The 18,935-nt window shown below is 38.7% G+C and overlaps 1 protein-coding gene across 3 annotated transcripts; it reads left to right on the forward strand.

Moving 5' to 3' along the window:
• The first annotated feature begins 316 nt into the window (after positions 1–316).
• On the forward strand, positions 317–16,979 carry cdr2l (cerebellar degeneration-related protein 2-like). Of its 3 annotated transcripts, none has more exons than XM_048184273.1 (6): positions 317–473; positions 775–893; positions 10,784–10,896; positions 14,252–14,400; positions 14,878–15,042; positions 15,675–16,979. In XM_048184273.1, exons 2-6 carry the CDS (start codon positions 815–817, stop codon positions 16,564–16,566), a joined length of 1,398 nt encoding a protein of 465 aa, XP_048040230.1. In that variant the 5' UTR covers positions 317–473; positions 775–814; the 3' UTR covers positions 16,567–16,979. The 3 variants fall into 3 exon arrangements, with proteins under 3 accessions (XP_048040230.1, XP_048040221.1, XP_048040240.1); XM_048184264.1 differs by having other exon boundaries at positions 323–532; XM_048184283.1 differs by lacking the exon at positions 317–473 and adding an exon at positions 539–681.
• The last annotated feature ends 1,956 nt before the right edge of the window (positions 16,980–18,935 follow it).

Here is an 18,935-nt window from a genome sequence, read left to right on the forward strand (position 1 = left end):
AAGATGAACGAAGGTCTTACGAGTGTAGAACGACATGAGGGTGAGTAATAAATAACAGAATTGTCATTTTTTGGGGGTGAACCAACCATTTAAGACTACTATGAGTAGTTTATGCAACCGGCATAAATGTTTTTCCTCATTAGATTGTGGAGTAAAACATGACTAGGCCATTTTTGATAGGATTTTATACGTTGCTTGAAACCTCTTCCAATGGCAGGCGCCTGTTTTGTGAATATTAATAGCGACTGTTGACGTGGCTCTGTAGCCGTCCAATGGCTTGGCTTGGCTTATGAATATTAAGAGCCAGACCTTCCCAATAGTAGGATTTCGGGTACTTCATCTCATCTCTCGGGCGAAACCAACGGGATGTTGTTGGGACTCGGATGAGGAGAGATATCTGCGCTTAGCACGGCAGTGGGAGGGCTTGGATGTGACAGAACTAAATGGCAGCAGCGTGACATTTCTTTTATTTGGTAGGAAATTTCTCCTGGCATGCCGGAAACATTTCAGGCAAACGGAGCGTGTGTTTGCAGTAAGTAGCGCGCGCTGTCATTGTTGCGTTGTCGCTGCGTTGAGCGGATCGCTCCGCCGCGGATGCTGCTCGAAAACACGTTTATTTAGCGTAAAAATAGCTGGTTAAAGTGTGTTTTAACGCTTTTTTCAGTCGGGACACCTAGGAAAGTGTGTGTTTTACGCAATTTTTGAAATGTACTGCATGAACGCCTTGACAAGTCAAATATTGCAACCTCATGTATTTTTTTATCGCTTTGATAGATCGCCGCATCTTTGAGTTTCCGTTAACCGCGACAGACTGATGCTCCGAGCCGGCAGAATGGACGAGTTTGTGACGGAAGAGGATGAGCCGTGGTACGACCAGAGAGACCTGGAGCAAGGTGAGAAACACCACAAACCGCATCAGTTTGACAACAAAGGCTGGTGTGTGTGTGTGTGTGTGTGGTCGATTGTCAAACCGTGGACAAAGAAAGTGCTTATTGTGTGTATAAACAATGGTTTCCTCTGTCTCAAACGTGTCATATTTGGAAATACATTCAGAAATAAGGGTTGAGGTTGAAGGTTAGAGACCATCTGACCATCTGTGATCACTGTAAATGGATGACGTCTTCCTCTGGATGTGGACTCTGGATCTGTGTCAGTCCAGATGCTCAACATTAGCTTAGTCTGGTTTAATCTCCTCATCACAAACCGTGTCTGCAGAGTCAATGCATTAATGCCTTATTTTCATTGTAGTAAGTAGACATGCATCAGACAGACAGATAAATCAGATGATATTTGCTTTTTTAAGCCTTCACAATCAACCAACAGATTTGATAAGTAGTGCATTGTATTTATTTAAGTCGCTTGTTGTATTCCTTATTTATAAGTCGCCTTGGATAAAAGTATGTATAAATGTGATTTTAATGATTTGTTTAGCTAGTCGAAAATATACTTGTTCTATGAGTTCTCAGTAAAATTATTTCTGAAGCTGTTTATCCAGTCAACAGGAACAACTGGAAAAGTAATGGGAACTCGACTTGGTCAAATGGGAGCCATTTGATTTCTGGACTGAACGATGCAACAGCTGTTTCACATGTCAGATTGGATTATTTTCCAGTCTTTGAGTTTTCCACTCAGATCACCTAATTTTTTTTTTTTGCCAAAGTCCAGTTATTTCAATATCATCACGCTGTGTTTGAATGAGAGCCGGCTGGATGGACGGCACAAACGCACCTCTCTCTTCCTGTCTCTCTTGGTTTAGGATGATGTCATTGCCCTCTCCCTGCCCTCTGGATTGAATCGCCATAAAATGCTGAGCTGTAGAACAGCCTGTGACCGATCTTTATGAATTTCAGGACACTTTGTTATGCTGTACTCTAGAACTGATGAGCCAGTAACTCAATGCTTAAATTAGATCTGAGGCACCTAGTTGTGCAGTGGGAAGGAAGACAAATGGAGAATTCTGACTATTTGAGGAATTTGGTTTGAAATGGAATCAGGAACAATGATCCTTTGGCTGAGGATGACTGCAGAGGCGATTCGTTGGGAACAAGTGTCAAGTTATTCCTCTCTCAAAGTAATGAAGAAAAACTGAGATATTTGTCTTTTCATCATTTCCAGCTTTGATTCCAGCAAAGATTGTATGCTGCTGTGTGGATTTTTCCACCACCACAGTTATATTATACCTCTTTGTGGGTTTGTCATTTAATTTGGTAACATTTGGCAGTTTTGATTTATATGGTGTTGCATGTTTGGTGATCATGATCTGGAAATTTTGACTATTTCAGAAGATGCGTAACAGCACCAACATTGAAAACATGTATTTTCCGGAAGAACTCTTAAATGGTGGAGAGGAGGCAATAAACCCAATTTTAGCTTAGAATAATGCTGAATTTCTATATTTATTTTAATCAGTCTAATCAGGTCTTATTGAACGTAGAGCTGCACGATTAATCATTAAAAGATCTCGATACAAACACCCACGCAATCTTATTCCTAAACGATCACGATTGCCTGTGTCTATTAAAAATTTGACAATCACACCGGAAAATTCAAATCTGCGTTTGCGCTGCCGCTGACCCAGAGAAAGCAGTTATCAGCTGCTAAACAGCTTCACAGTCTTTTCAACCCACACAGCATCATTATTTCGGTCTTACAATAATTCAAAATGTCACAGAAGTGCTGAGATAAATGTTTATAGTCTGGATATAAACACTGATGTCTACAGAAGCGATAAAATTGAGCAAATCAACTTTTGAAAGTAACTTGGAGCTTCAAATCACGACTGTATTGATTGCATCGTTACGCCAGTAGGTGGCAACAAGTGACTGTTATTAAAAAATTTATTTGTCATTGAATCATTCATTCAAGAGATTCATTTAAAACACTGATTCATCCAGTAATGAAACAAATCTTTACGAGTGAGTCATTGAATCATTCACTCAAGCCGATTAAAAAAAAAAATCAAATTAAACAATTTTAAATATACCGCAGCAATTCATATTTTGTCATAACCTCTAATAAATTACTTACTTTGTTTAGCTGTCGGTTCACAATTGAATTTTGGGGAAAAAAAAGATTCTCAATTTATCCACAATCGCATGATCGCATCCAGCTCTAACTGGATGTCTTCTTATCAACTGCACTGGCTCAATTGCACTATTATCGCAATAAGCTTGTTTTGCTTGTAAGACATGCTTCAGAAATGCACCGCCAGCTACAGGAAGACCTCTAATGATACCATGTTTAGAGGCATATTTTTTCACAATCAAATTAGCTAAGTAATATTCATGCACTTTGTGCTAATGGCGTAATGGAGGCCTAACACGCAATCTCCATATTGATCCGTTTCAGGATCTCAAAGCAATCCATCACGAGAGGAAATGGCATTTTGGGAAGTGCCCGCTCAGATCTGAAAAGAGTGAAATATCACCCTTCCTCGGTTAGTGACGGTTTGATAAATAACATGGTGACACGTTGGTTTTGAAGTGGATTTACTGAGTTTGTGGTTTCAGGGCCACAGTTTGATATCACTTCACCCTAAAGAGTGATTTCCCCGGCTGACCCAACAGCACACGACTTTAGAGCGGATTCACTCTGCCGCAGCAGTGGACGAAAGAGAGAGATCATGTGGTCAGCAGAATTCAGTATTTGACTGGGTGGCATTAAGGCTGGGATGATCTGATTAGGACTCCAGACACCACTGTCTCTTTTGAAGGGGACAATACAGCTGGGCAGAATGAGGGCAAAAGATGACATCACTTAGCCAAGAGACACTTCAGATGCAAAGAGCACTAAGCACACAGTACATGGAGATAATCAGCTTTTATGGAGCTTTATCATAGCAAATTTTCATTTTATCATGCATTGTGTGGTGTTTTAGTCTATTATTGACTTACATATGGTTACATAATACATAATTATATGTGCTGAGCTGGTTACTTAAACAGTGATGTTTGCTAAGGCAAACACTGTTATTACTCATTTTTAAGGGATTTGAACAAACTAACCATTAAACTTGACTCATCCTGCACATTTGTGCTGCAAATATATTGTAATAATCAAAAGAGATGTATAATCAATTGAATTAATGAAACTTTAACCGTTTAATATTTTAATCAAATTTGAACAATAACAGTGCCATAGGAAATGTTTGACTTTTTTTCAGAAATTATATGTTGTCTGTTTTATTTTTGTGGTTTGTGTTTTAATACTTTAAGTAATACTTTGATTTTAAGACACTCACGGCAGACAACTGAATTACTGAATTCTATATGTCTGTATAAAATTGTACTTGGACTAAAGAAACTAAACCTCCGCTTTATCTTTCAGAGATCAGAGACATTTTCTTCACACACAGCTTGAGTTCAAATGCATATTTTCACTCCCTTTTGATTGACAGGATACAATCGGCCTGGTTAACGCTGTTTTTAAGTGACTGTTTGATTGGGCAATACATCCGTGCATCCCTAAATATTATTACTTTTCAGAAGTACTTTCTGTTGAATAAATGCAATATATTTCTGTCATAATTTATTCAAATTAAACAGAACTAGGGTTGTCATGGTACCAAATTTTCAGAAGTCGGTACCAATATCAGTAAAATTTCACAGTTCTCTGTACCAATTTCGGTACCATAGCAAAAGCTATTGTAACTGCTTTAAATTAATAGTTTTTTTAATTTTACTGTTTGAAAATAAAAATATGAAATAAATGAAATTAGTTAATGCTATTACATAACACATTAAAGCATGTAGCCTTCAAATATTGTTACATTAAGTTAGCATTGGATTAAAAAGATCAAATGAATAGTTGGTAATAAAATGAAAATCAAAGAAATACATTACAGATAACAGATTAAATGCCAAGTCACTTGCGCACAGATCTATTTTGACTAGGGCTGTTAATAGATAATTTTTTTTTTTTTTAATTGCAGTTAATCACACAAAAGGGGTGCAATTAATCACATACTTATTGTGAAATTAAGCATGCATCATTTATCTTGTTTAACTTGTTTATTTTGTCATTGTTTACTATAGTACACATCAGATTGAAGGATTGATTTTCACAAAACTGTATTTTCTGCAAGCATTTTTAAGGTAAATGTAGGTGTCTTTCCAAAAAAAGTACAATTGGAAACTCCAAAAGGACACCAAATAACCAAATGATATAAGGAGTCCATATAGCTTTTGACTTCTGCCGATTGTATTTACGCTTCAAAATTCATAAAAGTTGTTTGTGAAGAGTATCACGATGAACAAAACGTGTAAGAATCATGAGCTTTTGTTGGTCACAGACCTTTATTTCTGCAATAACCCAAAAGCCAATGGAAAAATCCTATTGGGTTTTTATCGAGGGAACCAGGGTGATGATAACTTCCGGGTTAGTCTATGAAAATACATAAACACTGCTGCACTCCATTGAGCGGATTCTGACTTAAATGCCTCTTATTGGCCATTGCTTTCAGTGAACACATGTATGACTGGCTACAAAGCTTAACTCTGCAAAAACACATTGTAAATAGAAACCTTTGATGCTCTTTACTGAGCGCTTGCACGGATACACACAGGAGCCTTTGAAAGCAGCTGCCTATCAGCGGATACCAAATTGACTTGGTACCCGGTACTACCAGTACCTCAGAAAGGCTGGTATTGTTACATTTTTTAAATTTAAGTATCGACTTGGTACCAAATTACCGGTACTTTTGATAACCCTAAACCAAACTTTTATTTTGGTGGGTTGTCATGAAAACTTTTGAGTTCCTGATAATAGTTTTATCATAAAATGTTGAAATGCCAGTGAAGTGACTCTCAGAGCAGCTCTGGAGATGAAGTTCATGTCTTATATAAAGAGACGGCAGATGCTGATAACACAGAGAGCGTGTTTGAACGTGCTATTCATTCACACAGAGACACGCAGAGCACATGCAGACTTCATATTTCAATAGCAGTCTTTTTGCACTTTACACTAGTCCATAATCACGATTTAGTTACATGTACAACCCTACTTTTGATTGATCTTTCCATATTTTGCCAAATTCAATGACATTCTGTGTTAAACAGTAAATTCCACTTTTTTGGTCTGGATTATAACTTCAATATTTTGGTAGCAAGCACTACTTCACCATGAAGTGAGTAGTAAATCTCCTTTGTGCTGGTAGATGATGTAATGATTCAGCTTGAACAGTATTTGTAAAGGGCTTTGCATTTGTTCTTGATTTGCTGTCATGTCGTGTGTTGATATGAAAGCACACGTGCAGAAATCTTCAGTACACATGAAGCCTATATATGTCCTCATGGCCTCGGGCGAGTGAGGCATGGTGTGTCGTGTGTCTGTAATGTCCATGTTAGCTTGGAAAAGCTCATCCTCATTGTGAAAGTTAATTAAGAAAAATCCTTAATTAGGATGTGGGTCCTCAGAGATCACCGCTGACCTTGTTACTAAAAATTTCTCACTGTACAGAATATCAGATTCTGCAGTTATTACGAGTGCCAAGAATTCACATCTCTGCTGTAAGAGCAGTTTTACCATTACAGTAATGTAGTACAGATGCACAATAATTATAACCATATCAAAAACCATTGTTTTATTTTATATATATATATATATATATATATATATACTTACTACGGTTTCGGGAAACTAGCGACTAGCTACTCCATTTCTCAAATGATGCCTCATACTATGGGAGTTCAGCAGTGAGTTGCGTCATTGTACTGTAAACGCACGAATAATCAGCCAATATTATCACTAAAGGCCGCGATCGACACCTTGTTTTTACATTTTCTGTGAATGTGTGAGACTTCCAATTTATTAGCCGCTATGTAAACTAGAAGAATAATGAACAGCAGTTAATGGTCAAACTATTTGTGCTACAAAAACCAATGTGTCTATGATTATGATAATACATTAAAATAATATAATATGGTAAGAAATGCCAGTTTGCCATATCAAGCAACATAGGAAGCTGTTTTTGTACAGATAAAATAACTGGAAGAGAATACGGAAGCCAGACACATTCAAGATACAAATGGCTGCACTGCTCTTATGTTAAAAATAAGGTGGATACTTGAAGCAAAATTGAAACGAGAACGTCGTTTTTAACAAAATCAGGCCAAAATGAAGTTAATTCGGAGTTCGTTTCCAGTGTCCAAAACAGCTTGCCAAAGCGAAATTTCTGGAAGCTACTGTTGGTCCATGACGATGACTTAATAGGTGGGTGTGGCTCTGATGCTCCGCCTTCTTTGGAAAAAAAAAAGATAAACGGCACTTTAAAAAAAAAAGAATTGACTGCCGTGTATTCTCTGCATACAACACATTCTGACCCCAAATAGGTTTTGTCAGAAAAGCCGGTATTGCCCACTGTCAAGGTATCGCGAGGTCATGTTTTACAGCAGAAACCGACAAGCACCCTTATTGTTTGTGTACAGAAACCGCTAAGTCCGTTTTAGCGAATCAGTGTGCAGTATTCAGGTCAGGTGACAAGGGTTCTAGTCACTTCAAAAAGACGCGCTAGCTAAGGGAAGTTTCATCAAGGCCTTAACTCAAACAGTCGGCTCTTTCTCTGTCAAGTTACAAAAGCACTAAACAGTCATCTGTTTTTATTGGTTCATTTTTTTCATACATAACCATTTGACTTCTTAGCCAATGGCAGTATATATTGGTGCATCCCTACAATGTGCTGCCAGAAAGTCACTAGAGAAATGAATCAGAAAATGAAATGTAAATTAATAGTTTTAATACCCTCTTACAGTATGTGTTTTGTACATTGTTATCTGTGTTTCTCTCTCAACTCTCATGGGATCAGTTTCCACACACAGACACAGGAGGAGAGTGTGCTGCACACAGACGCTCTTGTATGATTTATGTGTGTGGTACTCTGTGCTTCCTCACTATAGGATGTTTGCGTTGTCGCTGACACCGTATCATCTCATGATGAATCTCTGCATTCATATCAGTGTAATGGAGGTCAATGATTCTGTTCTTAATACTTCAGCACCTCCCACGATTACACTTCCTCTCTGTGTGTGACACTGTCTCTGTTAGCATGTTCCCTGAGTCTGCTGGGTATTAAAACACCATCTGAGGAGAGTGGAGGACTGTGTTTGTCCCTGGAGAGGGGGTTTAGTGTCAAATCACACTGAGCTCTCTATGGAGATACTGCTATGTAGGGGAAAACAAGGAATGGGAGAGAAAAACAGATCTGCTATAATAAAGAATCAGAAGGACAATAGCCTCAATACAACCAAAAACGGCACCATGAGTCATTAAAGTTTAGAATTTAACTTGTGTGCAAAATTTGAATATTGCTTAAAACATTTGTGAAAAAAGCACCGTTTTCATCCGTCACTTCCTGGAAAACTGGTGCAAAGTATCTGTAATAAAAATGAAAGTTGCTGCAATCGGGGAGGAAACTGTGGCTCTTTATTCAAACATCAGAAATGACTTGCGTCTCAGCGCATGCAGACGAAACTCAATAAACGCTGTCATGTCTTGCATTCGGATGCTGGTGTTTATGAGCGCAATCATGTGAGACGCTTCTGAGAGGGAATTAAACCAAATCATTCTGATGACAGACTTTGGCTCAAGCTTTTCAGAACGACCAACATTTGAAAATCTGCAATGCGATTGGTCCGCTGGTTAGTTCAAATATCCAATCACATCCACTGGTAAGCTAAAGTCACTTGAGCTTTTTTTGTCATGCATCATCTAGGGATTTATTCAGTAAATGTGTTTCCATCATAGTTTATACACACGTCTTCTTATCGGATAAAACATATATCTGCGTCAATTGATGGCACAAGTTTTTTTTATGTGCAGTTTTAGAATTTATGTACATCTTGACATTTCCATCCAGTGTTTTTTTTTTTTTTTTTTTTTTATGTTTTATCCGACAGTTTGCATAGAAATAGGTGGATGGAAACATTGCTGATGTTTGTCAAGGTTTCTCAAAGGTGAAGTGTGTCATTTGATGTTAAAATAAGTTTCATCCCAGTTAAACGTGCAACTATGAATAAACCATTCATTGGAGATTCTGGTCTTTTTCCCATTTAAATGATTAGTTCACTTTCAAATGAAAATTAGCCCAAGCTTTACTCTCCCTCAAGCCATCTTAAGTGTATATGACGTTCTTTATTCTAATGAACACAATCTGAGATATATTAATAAATATCCTGACGCATACAAGCTTTATAATGGCAGTAACGAGTATGAGCTGAAGAAAGTGCTTCCATCCACATCCATCCATCATAAACATGTGCTCCACATGGCTCCGGGGGGTTAATAAAGGCCTTCTGAAGTGAAGCGATGCTTTTGAAAAAAAAAAAATAAAAAAAAATCCATATTTAACAAGTTATGAAGTAAAATATCTAGCTTCCACCAGACCGCCTTATGTATTCAACTTACGAAAAAAGTGTAAAACTCTTGCAGTTCAAAAAGCTTACGCTACGTCCCATGCTTTCCCTATTCAACTTACGGAAAAAGTGTAACTGATGTGACGCCAGTGTACACTTTTTTCATAACTTGAATATGTAAGGCGGTCTGGCAGAAGCTAGATATTTTACTTAGTAAACTTGTTAAATATGGAAATTTTTCTTAAACAAATGCATCGATTCACTTCGGAAGGCCTTTATTAACGCCCTGGAGCCGTGTGGAGTATGTTTATGATGGATGGATGTGGATGGAAGCACTTTCTTCAGCTCATACTCATGAACCCTATTCACTGCCATTATAAAGCTTGGATGTGTCAGGATATTTATTAATATTTATCAGATTGTTTTCATCAGAAAGAAGAGAGTCATATACACCTAGGATGGCTTGAAGGCGAGTAAAGCTTGGGCTAATTTTCATTTGAAAGTGAATTAATCCTTTAAGTAAACAGGTTCTTTAAATGTAGTTGTAAATCCAGCTTGTGTCATTTCTTATTCTCTATCCTATTCTTATCTTTCTACTGTTTTCAATAAAAAGTGACAGAAGGCCAAACCAGCAAAACTGTTCGACTGTACTGACCTTTATTACACGTGCTTCCGCTTTTCTCTTCATCTTTGGTTTCTTCAGTCGTATCTTGGCTGACGTCACTTTGGCTCATGTTCATCAGAAAACACGAAGGATTAAAAAAAATCACCTCCTTTAGGCGGAATTAAACCGCAGGATTTTCTCTGCCCTCATTTCGCTCCCTTCTCAGGTTTTCACACACTGAAGCCACTAATTCCAGCTTCAGTAGAGAAAAACACTCTGCTTATATGAGATAGAGACTGCTTGAAAATATAAAGAGAGCAGCGTAAACCATCTATACACACAATGTTTTATTCAAGCAGTATGAGAGGGAATGCAATGTTGTGAATGTTCAAAGAACTGCACTGTTCAGTGAAAAGATGAAAGAGATGCATGGAATCTCAATTTGCATCATACTTGCCTCATTTACAGACTTATTTAAAGTAGTAAATGTCAGAAAATGACTTCGTTCCACTGAAGTACAGCAGAACCATTCAATTTGTCAGGTGTTTTTTTTTTCTCTGGTGTTATATTATCAGTTTATGGGTTGAAAATCACTAATATTAATGAATTTTTTGCTTCAATTCAGATACATACAGTAAGCAGAACATCATATACTGGTGTGGGGGAAAAAACAAACCCATTAGACTGAATTTACTTGATGTTTATTTTACCTGTCATAAAATATGCATGTTCAGAACTACTGTTCAAAATGTTGGAGTTGCTAAGATTTCTTCTGCTCACCAAGACTGCATTATTTATTTATTCTCTGATATTGTATTGTGTTTTGTCTCAGATCTGCACTTGGCAGCTGAGCTGGGTAAAACCCTCCTGGAGCGCAATAAGGAGCTGGAAGACTCGCTGCAGCAGATGTACATCAACAATGAAGAGCAGGTGCAGGAAATCGAGGTACAGACCAGCCGGACATCTGCTCAAAATGTGCTTGTGAATGCATGATCCAGAACTGATGTTCACATGATTATGCTTTTTTGTTTATGACAATACTATATATTTCACAACTAATTAGACATGTTTCTCTAAACTAAGTTCAATACTGTTAAACCGTTATTATCCAGTAAACCAGATTAAGGGTGCGTTCACACTAGCACTTTTGGTTTATCAATCCGGCTTCAAATGTCAGTGTTTGGTTCATTTGGATGATGTGAACACTGTTTCACAGGTGCGTTCCTGCGAACCGTACCCAAGTCCATTTAAAAAGGGAGGTCTTGAGTATGGTTCATGACCCTAATAATATAATGTGAACACAATCCAAGGGCAAGAGAAAGGGGAGCAATTGAACTTGTGTTCGGACCAGCCAATCGAACCAAGTGTGAAAGCACTCTAATTGTGCTGTAAAGCACCAAATAATGTCCACCACATTGACTACGTTTACATGTGCACCAATAATGTGATTATTTCCAATAATCAAAATAAGGACTTGAAGGATTAGTTCACTTTCAAATGAAAATTAGCCCAAGCTTTACTCACCCTCAAGCCATCCTAGGTGTATATGACTCTCTTCTTTCTGATGAACACAATCAGAGAAATATTAATAAATACCCTAATGCTTCAGAAGGCCTTTATTAAACCCCCGGAGCCGTGTGGAGTACGTTTATGATGGATGGATGTGGATGGAGGCATTTTCTTCAGCTCAAACTTGTTGGTCCCGTTCACTGCCATTATAAAGCTCGGATGCGTCAGGATATTTATTAATATATCTCAGATTGTGTTCATCACAAAGAAGAAAATCATATACACCCAGGATAGCATGAGGGTGAGTAAAGCTTGGGGTAGTTTTGATTTGAAAGTGAACTAATCCTTTAATCACACTAAGAGTTGTGATTTTTTTTTTTTTATTCACAAACCCTAATGCCCTCACATACAGTAGGTGTGTTACTGGTCACTGTTTTAATCCACTTCCGTCAGATCAAATGCAAAACACATTTCTATGGATGTATTGAATTTTTTCAGTGATGCACCTTTAGGTTTTCATTTTGATGTTTTCGACCATCAATATACTGCATTATAGTCAAGCAACGTTGCCAACATAAATTCAAAAATGTGATGCCTTCTTTACCTCAATGTTTACCAATCTGAGCATGACAGCATCATCCGTGTCCAATACAAGGACACGCACTTCGGTCAGAGTGGTATAGATGCGATTAAAACGTTTACATGCCTGATTAAATTCGGCATACACCACATACATTACTGTGATTATGAGCTTAATCGCATCAATTTGATCACGTCGATTTGAAGTATTTTAATTACATGGGGTAAAGTTCAATTAAAATGTTGCCTAAATCTCATTATAATTGCATTATGATGGTTCATGTAAACAGAGTCATTGTGTTTTCCAAAAACGTCATAAAATAAATAAAATTGGCAAGATTAATTTTTGGCAAAAATAAATTGTTAGAATGTTAGAATATATTAAAGGTGCCCTCGAATGAAAAATTGAATTTACCTTGGCATAGTTGAATAACAAGAGTTCAGTACATGGAAAAGACATACATTGAGTTTCAAACCCCATTGCTTTCTCTTTCTTATGTAAATCTCATTTGTTTAAAAGACTTCCGGAAAACACGCGGATCTCAACATAACACCGACTGTTACGTAACGGTGGTTAAAGTTACCATCGTTTCTTACTGTATTCACGGAGAAAAGAGCCATCGCTATTTTCATTTTTAAACACTTGCAGTCTGTATAATTCATAAACACATCTTCATTCTTTATAAATCTCTCCAACAGTGTAGCATTAGCCGTTAGCCACGGAGCACAGCCTCAAACTCATAGAGAATCAAATGTAAACATCAAAATAAATATTTTACTCACATGATTCGATGTATGCATACAGCATGCATGACGAACATCTTGTAAAGATGCATTTGAGGGTTATATTAGCTATGTGAACTTTGTAAATGCGCTGTAATATAGTCGAGAGCTCGTGTGGCAGGGAGCACGCGATTTAAAGGGGCGGCGCGCTGAAAAAATCAGTGTATAGTTAATGATGCCCCAAAATAGGCAGTTAAAAAAATGTATTAAAAAAATCTATGGGGTATTTTGAGCTGAAACTTCACAGACACATTCAGGAGACACCTTAGACTTATATTACATCTTGTGAAAAAGCATTCTTGGGCACCTTTAAGTAAATTGGAAAGAAAATTGGGTGTTTTCCACCATGGTCTATACAATGAAATTTAATTTACGAAATATAATGTAATACTGTGTATATATGGAAATATCCCATATGTTGTGTTTACTTTTCATATTGAAAAATGTATTATTAAAAAACTTACTGAAGTTATTTGAATTTGGTTTCCTTAAAAAATACAATTGCAACTAGAATCTGTTTAAATCGAGGAAATGAATTGAATTTAAAAACATTCTCATTACATTTGAATGGTGGACAACCCTGTCCTGACCTCTGACCTGCATGTTTCAGGGAAGAATCATTTATCCAAATTTCCTGTCAGTGTAAGTCTTCTGATGAGCCAGTTACACATCAGCATGATGCTAATGGAGCACATGAAGCGTGTTTGTATATGAGAGCACATGCGGTGGGAGGCGCCCGTCGCTTGTCTGTGTGCCAGATCCACTGAACAAAGACTGTTACATATCTGAGAACAATGAGCTGCTGTTTTTTCAGTATATTTGGAGACTGGTCTCATTCTGTATGGATTGCACAACATCTCAATATCTCAGACCAGTAATGCTGAGACTGATGCTTTGGCTGCACCCATATGAATTCAAGCACAGAAGAAAATGAAATGTAAGGGGTTTATGGTCTTAAGCTAAGTGGAAGAAAGTTCAGTGTAATATTTAACACAAAAACACATTTCACAAGAGATTACCAAGCTTTCCACAAGAATATGCCATTTTGTAATAGCCTGAACACAGGTCCCTTTTTTATTGTTGCTGTGATCATTGACCAAAAACCATGAGATTTCATCATCAAAACAAAGTGTGATTATAAGAAACATTCTTTTTGGAAGTTTTATGAACTGTTTCTAATTAGGTTTACATAATATCAGCATTTTGAATCGATTCACTGAAACAGGCTGACAAGATTCATTAAATTAATTAATCTAAGTGCTTTTAAAACATCTCATACTCTCATAAGACAATGAACAATCACAAAACTAATCTGACACGCTCTTTAGAAAACTTAATGACCAAATAAAAGGCAAATTCACTAATAGCACTGTTTACAGTGTTGCTTAATTTGATATCATCAGACTCATCATGTATCTCTTTTTGTTAGTACTTGACCAAGCAGATGGAGATGTTGCGCGAGATGAATGAGCAGCACGCTAAAGTGTACGAGCAGTTGGATGTGACGGCCCGAGAGCTGGAGATAACCAATGAGAAACTGGTGCTGGAAAGCAAAGCTTCTCAGCAGAAGATTGACAGGTGAGCCATACCTTATCAGAGAATCATGGGAAATATACTACACACTGGGGATGAAACTTAGAGTTATCACCCTTGGTGTGAATAGGCATTTACTCTGGCAAAGGCTCAGCTCATGAATATTAATTTGGTCATGCTGATTTTGCATTGTAACCTTCCTGGAGCCTCAATCAATTAATATTTATGAGCTAAGCCTTCGCTATAGGAGAATTCATTCATTATCTGACTAGTTTCCACTTGTTTGCCTTCCATCAAATCAGGATTACTGTATTGATGTTATGACTTGATAGTGCAGCTCCAGACCTCCAGCTCTTTTCCCTTTTGTATTCCTTTACTGAAATTATATCAGGGGATTTACATTATTTAAAAGTTGATGGTACAATTCTTTATTATCTGAAAATCCAATGGACAATACCAGAGAACGTTGAATTTCTGATATGGTTTATGGTTAATTGATCATATGCAAACATATTCATACAGATTGACAAGTACTATGGAGATGCTGCAGGGGCAGGTCGACACGCTAACAGCTCGCGTGGAGGAATTGCGCACTTTGGAAGAGCTCAGGGTTCGCAGAGAAAAGAAAGAAAGGAGAAAGACTGTGCACTCTTTTCCCTGCCTCAAGGAACTCTGCACTGCTCCCAGGTGCGTCCCGTTTTATTACGTCTACAGTGAAGTCATGTGTCATTAAAAAAATGTGTGCACAGGGGAAAATTACACACGAAACAATATTTCACCATGGACAAACAGTAATTGCCAAGAAAGAAAAGAACAGAATGAAATAGACCTTAGTCAGGGTAACGTCATTTTACTTTAAAGATTGTACAGTTGACAAAACATCTTTCCAAAATAAACTTTTAGTAGTCACAAACTCCACAAAATGGTTTTGAAAGTTGTGAGTTTTGAAATTGACGTGATCTAGGACCTTTATTCAGTCTTTGTAAAGACTTTAGTCTATTCCTCACTGCTTTGTTTTTATCCGTTTTAAATTCAGTGTGGCATCTAACCTGACTAAGGTCTATAGCTTCTTTATCAGCTTCTTTACCCCCACCCCCACCCCAACCCCAACCCCAACCCCAACCCCAACCCAACCCAACCCAAAATTCATTTGACACTTTTACTCATTTCTTTTGAATAGTTTGGGGCTTTCTTTAGTTTTACATTTAAAGTAAAATATTTACTGGGTCATATATAACTATGAATTTTTTGTTGTCTCTTGTTCTTTGGATCCATCATGGTGTGGTCTCTGTGCCTATGGTTTGGTGTTTCTTTTGCAGGTACGAGGATAGTTTCATGGTGTCTTACCCGGGCAGTGGTGACCTAGAAGAATGTCAGCCCGCTGATGAAGAGAACGAACATCTGCGTGTGATGGTGTCATCTTTACGTGCAGCTGTGGCGGCCGAACGCGGTCGGCGTGAGGCCGCTGAGCGGGAATGTGGCGCAGTGCTACAAGAGTTTGAGCGCTTGGAACAGCGTCTCATGGGGGCCGAGAGTTGCCAGCGGCGTGTGCATGAGCTGGAGGCAGAGCTCCAGGAGATGCAGCAGCTCCGTAAGTCCCGCGCCTGCCTGCTGAGCGGAGACGAGGGCCTGGAGCAGACGCTGCTCAACTGCGCCCCCGAGACGGACACGCCGGATGATGCAGTTATGGCTGGAACTCAGAACGGGGATGCAAATGATAGTGCGGCACCCGTTCGGAAGAGTTGCAGCGATACAGCTCTAAACGCCATCTCTGCTCTCGATGCCTCAGGTAGACGCAAAGGCAGCTATGCGCTTCATGCTAATGGCGTCCGTAAGAGGGGAATGTCCATCCTACGGGAGGTAGATGAGCAGTATCACGCCCTTCTGGAGAAGTATGAGGAGCTGCTAGGGAAGTGCCGGCGCCACGAGGAGAGTCTACGCCACGCTGAGGTGCAGACCTCCCGGCCCGTGTCCAGGGACCCGTCCATGAAGGAATGCCGGGTCGCAGAACCCCAGCAGCCACCCACTCCTCCGCAGACTCCCTCGACTCCAGAAGCCCTGGAGGGCATCAGCCGGCAAGTGGAGGCTGTGGACAAGCGGCTGAGCCAAAACACGCCTGAGTACAAAGCCCTCTTCAAGGAGATCTTTTCCCGCTTGCAGAGGACCAAGAGTGACATAAACTCCACCAAAGGGAGGAAAAGTGGAAAATAGCCGATTTTGCTCTTGATATTCGTGCCACTGATTTTGTTTCCTCAGTCGTTCATGTAATGTCTTACATTTTTTTGAAACTACAGTCAGAAAGATGTTTAGAGAAGGCCGTTATTTAGTAAAACCCATCCCTGAATCATTTCGTGCCACAAATCAAGAGACAAAGGGTGGTTTTCTGTTAACAGAATGAGGATGTTTGCTGTCTAATGTGCTTTTGCCAGATTGGCCTTTTAGGGTAGACCATATTACTCACTATTGGTTTAACTGTAACCATATTCACCCTGAAGATGATCAAGCACAGGAAACATGAAGCTTATCATTGCTGATTATTTCCTTTCTCACATGTATTACATATTATGATTAACCACAGCATTGTGTAACCACTTTTGTTCAATATTAAATCACACTTTGCTTTAGAAGGGTGTTTGATACATTTATTACCTTGAGCATATGGATGAACGAGTGAGTGAGTGAGTTGAATGATCAGAATGGATCTGTTGTAGGGTTATGTCTAGATGGAAACCCTTGTTCTGTGAAAAATCTTACACGTCTCGGCCCATGTGCCATCCAACGACTGATCATCTGATGCACATTTCACACTAAACTGGCCAGCCACTGCAGAAAATCAAGTTCTACTCTTGCTTGCTTTATGTAACATCTGGGAGAACCAATCCACCAGGAACTAAAGATGCTCACAAGGTACTAGATAGCTACAATGAGGAAGTACTAGTCACTGGATTTACTAAAGTTTTAGGTTAGTTCTTTCAAATCTTAATTAGATGATATTCACCCCGGTTTCACAGACAAGGCTTAAGCTAGTCCTAGACTAAAAGGCATGTTTTAGCTGTTTTAACTGAAAGTAACTCACACTGACATATCTTAAAATATATCAGTGCCATTGTTTTTTCTCAAGATGCACACAAGTAAGTTTTTTTCTAATGAACATTTATAAAAGCTTCTTAAATGCCCTAATTGAACTAAGGCCTAATCCTGGCTTAGTCTAAGCCCTGTTTGTGAAACCAGGCCTCAGTGTGTTTTGAGGCACTTAGTAATAAGAGATACCCACAAGCATAACTTTATATTTAGAGTCTACAACAGGGGTGTCCAAAGTCAGTCTTGGAGGGCCACTGTCCTGCAGAGTTTAGCTCAAACTTGCCTCCTCGCACCTGCCTGGAAGTTTCTAGCATGCCTAGTAAGACCTTGATTAGCTGGTTCATATGTGTTTAGTTGGGGTTGGAGCTAAACTCTGCAGGACAATGGCCCTCCAGGAGCAGGACTGGACACCCCTGGTCTACAACAATTGGTCCTTTCGGATGAACATTCTGATCAAAGTCTCCACCCATTTTTTTCTACATTGGCTCATTTCTGGTGTTAATCAACCATTTTGAATAAACCCAAAGTAAAATCAAAATGAGCTGTGGACAGTTTCATGTCTGTCAGTCTCTTTGAATAAAGCCTAAAGTATACTTCCCTTGTCTGCATCCTTCTCTGACAGTCCATGTGACAATTTTTGCCATCAGTCTGCACTGACAACAGGTTCACTAGGTAAGTGCCAGATGCATCCATCCACTAGTTGCATTTACATGGACCCTAATTATCCGATTGTAATCGGACTGGTAGCACAGTCAGAATAAAATAGTTGCATGTAACCACATCAATCGGAATGAACTTGCCGAATTCTATTAATTTCATTCAGGTTGTAAGTGGTAGTTTAAACCTTTTCTAATCCGATTGAGAGGACATGTAAACACTTGATCATATGACGTGTGGAACAAGATGTTGTTGAATGAAGGGTCATAAATGACTTGTGTCATTCTAAAATTCTCTTCCACTCCTTCCACTGTGGAACAGGACAATGTCCCACCAGTCCTTGTTTCGGACTCTCATCCACAGATGCCTTGTTTTGGGTGCAGGAAGGGGCATTTTTACTGCTTGATAAATATAAGCAGCATGGCACAACAGTTCATGTGCTCATCGTCTCCTAATTAGGACCTGAAATAGATAAATATTAAGTCTGCTCTTAGAAGCAATGTTGGAGAATCTTTTTTGCGCAAACAGCAGGAAACTGTATATTCGTGCAGTGCGCGCACGTCAAAAAATCAGTACTGATTTAAAGCTTGTGACATAAACGCACATCAACCCGATCACTTTATTTAGTGTTCATGTAAACGCTACATTCAGATTCATCAATAGGACTGAATTCATTCCGACTGAAACAAAAGGTGTCTATGTAAACGTAGCTACTGCCAATGGAGTGCACTTTGAATGGCTGGCATGCTCAACTGTGCACTAGACAGAAAAGAACACAGAAAATGAAGTATACCAAGCTGTAACGTAGACCAGACTTTATGCCGATAGTCAGGACTGGCTAT

This window comes from Megalobrama amblycephala, linkage group LG1 (genome assembly GCF_018812025.1).
Source record: "Megalobrama amblycephala isolate DHTTF-2021 linkage group LG1, ASM1881202v1, whole genome shotgun sequence".
Classification (NCBI taxonomy): domain Eukaryota; kingdom Metazoa; phylum Chordata; class Actinopteri; order Cypriniformes; family Xenocyprididae; genus Megalobrama; species Megalobrama amblycephala.

Coding starts and splice junctions, on each gene's coding strand:
- cdr2l (XM_048184273.1), top strand. CDS start 815: ATGCTCCGAGCCGGCAGAATGGACGAGTTTGTGACGGAAGAGGATGAG. Junction 10,897..14,251: donor AGCAGGTGCAGGAAATCGAG/GTACAGACCAGC, acceptor TCTTTTTGTTAG/TACTTGACCAAGCAGATGGA. Junction 15,043..15,674: donor GAACTCTGCACTGCTCCCAG/GTGCGTCCCGTT, acceptor TTTCTTTTGCAG/GTACGAGGATAGTTTCATGG.